This window comes from Oncorhynchus keta, chromosome 29 (assembly GCF_023373465.1).
Source record: "Oncorhynchus keta strain PuntledgeMale-10-30-2019 chromosome 29, Oket_V2, whole genome shotgun sequence".
Lineage (NCBI taxonomy): Eukaryota > Metazoa > Chordata > Actinopteri > Salmoniformes > Salmonidae > Oncorhynchus > Oncorhynchus keta.
The window spans coordinates 15,396,247-15,404,049 of record NC_068449.1 but is presented as its reverse complement, the minus strand read 5'-3'; the positions used below and the strand labels follow the sequence as shown (position 1 = coordinate 15,404,049).

At 43.7% G+C, this 7,803-nt stretch overlaps 1 protein-coding gene across 2 annotated transcripts in view; it reads left to right on the top strand.

Annotated features, from left to right (window-relative positions):
* Positions 1-7,803, top strand: part of LOC118362151 (peroxidasin-like) — a 94,898-nt gene that overhangs the window by 60,623 nt on the left and 26,472 nt on the right. For both annotated transcript variants that reach the window (XM_052486104.1, XM_052486103.1), the window contains 3 exons: positions 1,473-1,629; positions 2,332-2,440; positions 3,921-4,078. In XM_052486104.1, the coding sequence (XP_052342064.1) occupies positions 1,473-1,629; positions 2,332-2,440; positions 3,921-4,078 (424 nt within the window). The remainder of the gene's footprint in view (positions 1-1,472; positions 1,630-2,331; positions 2,441-3,920; positions 4,079-7,803) is intronic.

Below are 7,803 nucleotides of genomic sequence, written 5' to 3'. Positions count from 1 at the left end.
TGGACACCTGCTCGTCTAACATCTTATTCCAAAATCATGGGCATTAATATGGAGTTGGTCCCCCCCCCCTTTGCTGCTATAACAGCCTCCACTCTTCTGGGAAGGCTTTCCACTAGATGTTGGAACATTGCTGCGGGGACTTGCTTCCATTCAGCCACAAGAACATTTGTGATGTTGGGCACTGACGCTGGGCGATTAGGTATGGCTTGCAGTCTGCGTTCCAATTCATCCAAAATCTGTTCAATGGGGTTGAGGTCAGGGTTATTGTCATGCTGAAACAGGAAAGGTTCTTCCCCAAACGGCTGCCACAAAGTTGGAAAAAAGAGTCGTCTAGAATGTCATTAGTGTCTGTAGCTTTAAGACTTCCCTTCACTGGAACTAAGGTGCCTAGCCCAAACCATTATACCTCCTCCACCAAACTTTACAGTTGGCACTATGCATTGGGGCATGTAGCGTTCTCCTGGCATCCTCCAAACCTAGATTAGTCCATCGGACTGCCAGATAGTGAAGCGAGATTCATCACTCTAGGGAACGTGTTTCCACTGCTCCAGAGTCCAATGGCGGTGAGCTTTACACCACTCCAGCTGATCATTGGCATTGCGCATGGTGATCTTAGGCTTGTGTGCGGCTGCTCGGCCATGGAAACCCATTTCATGAAGCTCCCAACGAACAGTTCTTGTGCTGACTTTGCTTCCAGAGTCAGTTTGGAACTAGTGAGTGTTGTAACCGAGGACAGACAACTTTTACGCGCTACGCGTTTCAGCACGCGGCGGTCCCGTTCTGTGAGCTTGTGTGGCCTACCACTTCGCTGCTGAGCCGTTGTTGCCACTAGACATTTCCAGTTCACAATAACAGCGCTTACATTTAACCGGGGCAGCTCTAGCAGGGCAGAAATTTTACGAACTGACTTGTTGGAAAGGTGGCATCCTATGACGGTGCCACAATGAAAGTCACTGAGCTCTTCAGTACGGCCATTCTACTGCCATTGTTTGTATATGTAGAATGCATGGCTGTGTGCTCGATTTATACACCTGTCAACAATGGGTGTGGCTGAAATAACCAAATCCACTCATTTGAAGGGCTGTCCACATATTTTTGTATATATAGTGTATATAGATGAATATGTGCTGTGGGATTATTTAAGATACTATTTGAAGAAGTAGGGTTTCAGATGTTTTCAGAAGATGGGCAGGGATTCTGCTGTCCTAGCTTCAGGGGGTAGCTGGTTCCTCCATTGTGGTGCCAGGACAGCTTGGACTGGGCTGAGTGGGAGCTTCCCTCCCATAGGGGTTGTAGTTCCAAGAGACCAGAGGTGGCAGAATGGAGTGCTCGGGTTGGGATGTAGGGTTTAAGCAGGCCTGTCAGACCCTACGGCTTTGACTGTGTAACTCAAGGCAGTGCCCCACTCATTACCCCACACTAGTCCACACCTCCTGACCTTTCAACCCTTGTCTCCCCCGGCAACTCTGCAGGACGGTGTCCAGGTGACGGAAAGTGGGAAGTTCCACATCGCCCCTGAGGGCTTCCTGGAGGTTAAGGACGTGGGTCTAGCCGACGGTGGACGCTACGAGTGTGTCGCCCGCAACCCTATTGGCTACCAGTCCGCTAGCATGGTGCTCACCGTCCTAGGTAAGACACAGCTAGAGTATGCTAATCTAGGCTAACCCTAATTGTGGAGAACTACAGACATTGCAAGCTTTTGTTCCAGCCCTGCTCTAACACACCTGAATCAAATGTGTTTTTGCTGGGATAGAACCAAAGCCTGCACACACCCCACTCCTCACCGGACCAAGGCTTTGTGACCGCTGTAACACAGCTATTGTAACACCATAATTTGGGCCTACTCCTCAGCTCTAGCACCAGTGTTGCTTATTTTCCTTGGCCTGCCTGCACGCTGTCTCGTAGACGATGCTAGCTAGCGTGCCGACAGCAAACTGTGACCATGTTGGGTTGTTGTTGGACGGGTCTGCAGCCTACACATCAGACACTCAATTTTTTACATGGCACACTGTAGAACTTCACTACGCAGTCTGCCAGAAATGTGTTCTGTTCCCTCCAATCTGCGTTCTGTTCCCTCCATCAAAAATGTGTTTAATTTAAGAAATCTGTTCCCAAGTATTCTCATGAATACAAAAATAGACATGATCGTGTCTCAATGTAGTCATGAATCTAGTTGCCTACCCCTGATCTAGGTTATAATGCTACCTCATGCTGTCTTGAACACGGCACAACAGATGACATATGCAGTTGAAACATCTGATTTCAGTTTATGGCTAATTATTCTATTGTTTTATTATCAGTGTTAGTTGATGTGTGCCTATCTGTTTGCAGTGCCTCCAGTAAGTAGACAAGGGGACACCTTTGTGACGTCGTCTATTGAAGAGGCCATCCGCAACGTGGACAGTGCCATCGAATCTACCAGGAGGCATCTGTTTGATGGGTAAGTCAAATGCCCTTTTAGTCAGCGGGTTGGAATCAGGCTTATGAATCTAAGCTTTGTTGCATTATCATTTCTGAACTCTTATCTTGATTCATGTTTTGTGTGTAAGCTCTTTGAACTGATGATGAGGTTAACAGGAGCATGTTTCTATATGCACGCGCGCGCACACACACGCATGCACACACACGCATGCAAACACACGCATGCAAACACATGCATGCAAACACACACACACACACACACACACACACACACACACACACACACACACACACACACACACACACACACACACACACACACACACACACACACACACACACACACACACACACACACACACACACACACACACACACAGCCAGCCAGCCAGCCAGCCAGCCAGCCAGCCAGCCAGCCAGCCAGCCAGCCACCTAGGGATTTCTAGCTCTGTTCTAATGACATGCCCAGATAGTGAACTTGCCTCTGGGCCCCCAGAGCTCAGTGGCTTCACAGGCTTGTGTGTTTGTGCTCTGTAACTGGCGCATCCAGTAAAGGTCTTCTCACAGCCTGAGGACTTGGATTGCAATTCTCCCGATGTGTCATCATCACTATATATGACTAGCATATCAAACATTCTTAATTTGGATCCTCTAAATACTATATATTCTTTGTAATACTACTTATTTATTTGTAATACTACATTCTGTATTACTTTGTAATACTACATATTGAATTTCTTTGTATTACTACATTTTTATTTATTTCTTTGTAATACTACATACTGTATTATTTTGTAATACTACATACTGTATTTATTTGTAATACTACATACTGTATTTCTTGTAATACTACATACTGTATTTCTTTGTAATACTACATATTTCTTTATTTCTTTGTAATAATGCATACTGTATTTCTTTGTCATACTACATACTGTATTTCTTGGTAATAATGCATACTGTATTTCTTAGTAATACTACATATTTATTTATTTATTTGTAATAATGCATACTGTATTACTTTGTAATTCTACATACTGTATTTCTTTGTAAAAATGCATACTGTATTTCTTTGTAATAACGCATACTGTATTTCTTGTAATACTACATACTGTATTTCTTTGTAATAGTACATACTGTATGTGTGCGTGTGTGTTTGTGTGTGTGTGTGTGTCTGTGTGTGCCATGGTTTATAAATGACACTTTCAAAGCAATTCATAAATAACAGTGTAGTTGTTGGGATGGCGTCAAAGGATGTGATGCCCATATAAGGAAGTGAAGTTGGTTAGGAGAATGTGCATGTTGAAGTTTTACTGCCTGCTCATGTCATTTGGGTCAGGAGGGATGTTTCATCATTCAATACTGGCAGACACATTAGAGTTGTTGTAACTGCCAAGAAAACATTAGAAATCTAAACATGATCACATTTCTCTCTCTAAGCACCCCTCTTCGGTCTCTCTCTCTACCCCCTCCCTTCCCCTCCATCTCTCTCTCTGTAGTAACCCTCGTACCCCTGGAGAGTTGCTGGCCCTATTTCGTTACCCCAGGGACCCCTACACAGTGGGGCAGGCCAGGGCGGGGGAGATCTTCGAACAAACCCTGCTCCTCATCCAGAACCACGTCAACCAGGGCCTCATGGTCGACACCAACGGCACAGGTGAGACAGCAGAAAGCCAATACTGTGGTATAAAGAGGACATATAAGGCTTTGATTGAGTTATGAGTTAACAGACTTTCTATGTAATGTGAACGTATGGAAGTGAGGAGGACATGCCAATGCCCCAATCCACAAACATTCAATGGGTTACTTCAGTTGGATTTTGTAAACATCTCTGGCTGTAGATAGATGTTTATGACATCTGTATGACATGTTCTTCTCATTCTGACCCATTTGACTGGATGCTCATAAAGGGTTTTACTACCGATACGTCATGCCTAATATGGTCTGTTATCACGGGTGAAAGCAATGCGTCCAATGACCGAAACAAGGGGACTGGTCCCCCCATATTTAGGATTTATGAGGAAGGCAGGGAGGGAGAGAGAGAGAGAGAGAGAGAGCGAGAGAGAGAGAGCGATAGCGACCTAGAGAGAGAGAGAGATAGCGAGCTAGAGAGAGAGAGAGAGATAGCGAGCTAGAGAGAGAGAGAGAGATAGCGAGCTAGAGAGAGAGCGAGAGAGAGAGAGCGATAGCGACCGAGAGAGAGAGAGAGAGAGCGGTAGCGACCTAGAGAGAGAGAGATAGCGAGCTAGAGAGTGAGAGAGAGAGAGAGAGAGAGAGAGAGACCTAGAGAGAGAGAGAGAGACCTAGAGAGAGAGAGAGATATAGCGACCTAGAGAGAGAGAGATAGCGAGCTAGAGAGAGAGAGAGAGAGAGAGAGAGAGAGAGAGAGAGATGTATGTAATTGAAGAATCCATAGACTCTAACCACTTCTGGGAAAATTGGAAAACACTAAACAAACAACAACACGAAGAATTATCTATCCAAAATGGAGATGTATGGGTAAACCACTTCTCCAATCTTTTTGGCTCTATAACAAAGAATAAAGAGCAAAAATATATACATGATCAAATACAGGTCTTAGAATCAACTATTAAAGACCAGAACCCGCTGGATTCTCCAATTACATTGAATGAGTTACAGGACAAAATAAAAACCCTCCAACCCAAAAAGGCCTGTGGTGTTGATGGTATCCTCAATGAAATGATCAAATATACAGACAACAAATTCCAATTAGCTATACTAAAACTCTTTAACATCATCCTTAGCTCTGGCATCTTCCCCAATATTTGGAACCAAGGACTGATCACCCCAATCCACAAAAGTGGAGATAAATTTGACCCCAATAACTACAGTGGAATATGTTTCAACATTAACCTTGGGAAAATCCTCTGCATTATCATTAACAGCAAATTCGTACATTTCCTCAATGAAAACAATGTACTGAGCAAATGTCAAATTGGCTTTTTTCCAAATTACCGTACAACAGACCATGTATTCACCCTGCACACCCTAATTGACAACCAAACAAACCAAAACAAAGGCAAAGTCTTCTCATGCTTTGTTGATTTCAAAAAAGCCTTCGACTCAATTTGGCATGAGGGTCTGCTATACAAACTGATGGAAAGTGGTGTTGGGGGTAAAACATACGACATTATAAAATCCATGTACACAAACAACAAGTGTGCGGTTAAAATTGGCAAAAAACACACATTTCTTCACACAGGGTCGTGGGGTGAGACAGGGATGCAGCTTAAGCCCCACCCTCTTCAACATATATATCAACGAATTGGCGCGGGCACTAGAAAAGTCTGCAGCACCCTGCCTCACCCTACTAGAATCCAAAGTCAAATGTCTGCTGTTTGCTGATGATCTGGTGCTTCTGTCACCAACCAAGGAGGGCCTACAGCAGCACCTAGATCTTATGCACAGATTCTGTCAGACCTGGGCCCTGACAGTAAATCTCAGTAAAACCAAAATAATGGTGTTCCAAAAAAGGTCCAGTCACCAAGACCACAAATACAAATTCCATCTAGACACTGTTGCCATAGAGCACACAAAAAACTATACATACCTTGGCCTAAACATCAGCGCCACAGGTAACTTCCACAAAGCTGTGAACGATCTGAGAGACAAGGCAAGAAGGGCATTCTATGCCATCAAAAGGAACATCAATTTCAACATACCAATTAGGATTTGGCTAAAAATACTTGAATCAGTCATAGAGCCCATTGCCCTTTATGGTTGTGAGGTCTGGGGTCCGCTCACCAACCAAGACTTCAAAAAATGGGACAAACACCAAATTGAGACTCTGCACGCAGAATTCTGCAAAAATATCCTCCATGTACAACGTAGAACACCAAATAATGCATGCAGAGCAGAATTAGGCCGATACCCACTAATTATCAAAATCCAGAAAAGAGCCGTTAAATTCTAAACCTTCCATAACAAAGCCATCACCTACAGAGAGATGAACCTGGAGAAGAGTCCCCTAAGCAAGCTGGTCCTCTGTTCACAAACACAAACACACCCTACAGAGCCCCAGGACAGCAGCACAATTAGACCTAATCAAATCATGAGAAAACAAAAAGATAATTACTTGACACATTGGAAAGAATTAACAAAAAAACAGAGCAAACTAGAATGCTATTTGGCCCTACACTGAGAGTACACAGCTGCAGAATACCTGACCACTGTGACTGACCCAAAATTAAGGAAAGCTTTGACTATGTACAGACTCAGTAAGCATAGCCTTGCTATTGAGAAAGGCCGCCGTAGGCAGACATGGCTCTCAAGAGAAGACAGGCTATGTGCACACTGCCCACAAAATGAGGTGGAAACTGAGCTGCACTTCCTAACCTCCTGCCCAATGTATGACCATATTAGAGAGACACATTTCCCTCAGATTACACAGATACACAAAGAATTCAAAAAAACAAATCCAATTTTGAGAGACTCCCATATCTACTGGGTGAAATTCCACAGTGTGCCATCACAGCAGCAAGATTTGTGACCTGTTGCCACGAGAAAAGGGCAACCAGTGAAGAACACACACCATTGTAAATACAACCCATATTTATGCTTATTTATTTTATCTTGTGTCCTTTAACCATTTTTACATTGTTAAAACACTGTATATATATATAATATGACATGTGTAATGCCTTTATTGTTTTGAAACTTCTGTATGTGTAATATTTACTGTTAATTTTGATTGTTTATTTCACTTTATATATTATCTACCTCACTTGCTTTGGCAATGTTAACACATGTTTCCCATGCCAATAAAGTCCTTGAATTGAATTGAATTGAGAGAGAGATAGCGAGCTAGAGAGAGAGAGAGAGGAAAGGCTCAGTGTTTTCACTGGTTATGACAACAGTCAAGTGTTCATTGTTACACCGGGCCCTAACTTTTGCACGTCAGCAAAAATAATGTAGCCTGTTTGGTTTATGTCTATGTGACCTGGGACACCCTCTCCACCCACACACTGCTACCCCGAAGGTTGTGTATGGCTGGATCAATTCTGTGAATGACCAGAGGGTGGAGGTGGAAGGGTGGGATTCGGGGGGAAATGGGAGGGTTGGAGATGTTTCATCAGCCAGCTGAATTCTGACTATTCCCCATTGAGTTGAGTTACACAAAGCACCTCACACATCAGACAAACACACACACTGAGCTGTAACACAGGAGCTGTCTAGTTTCCCAGGGAGTTAGTGCATGTCAGAGGAACACTCTTGGCCCTCAAGATGCAGGTTTACATTCCCAGGGCAAACATTAGCAGCCTACATGCTCCTCTGTTAGGTGGAACTATATTGATATAGTGGTGTAGTACACAGCCCTGTGCTTGTTTCCTCTGTATGTGTCCTTATACAGTACACCATAAA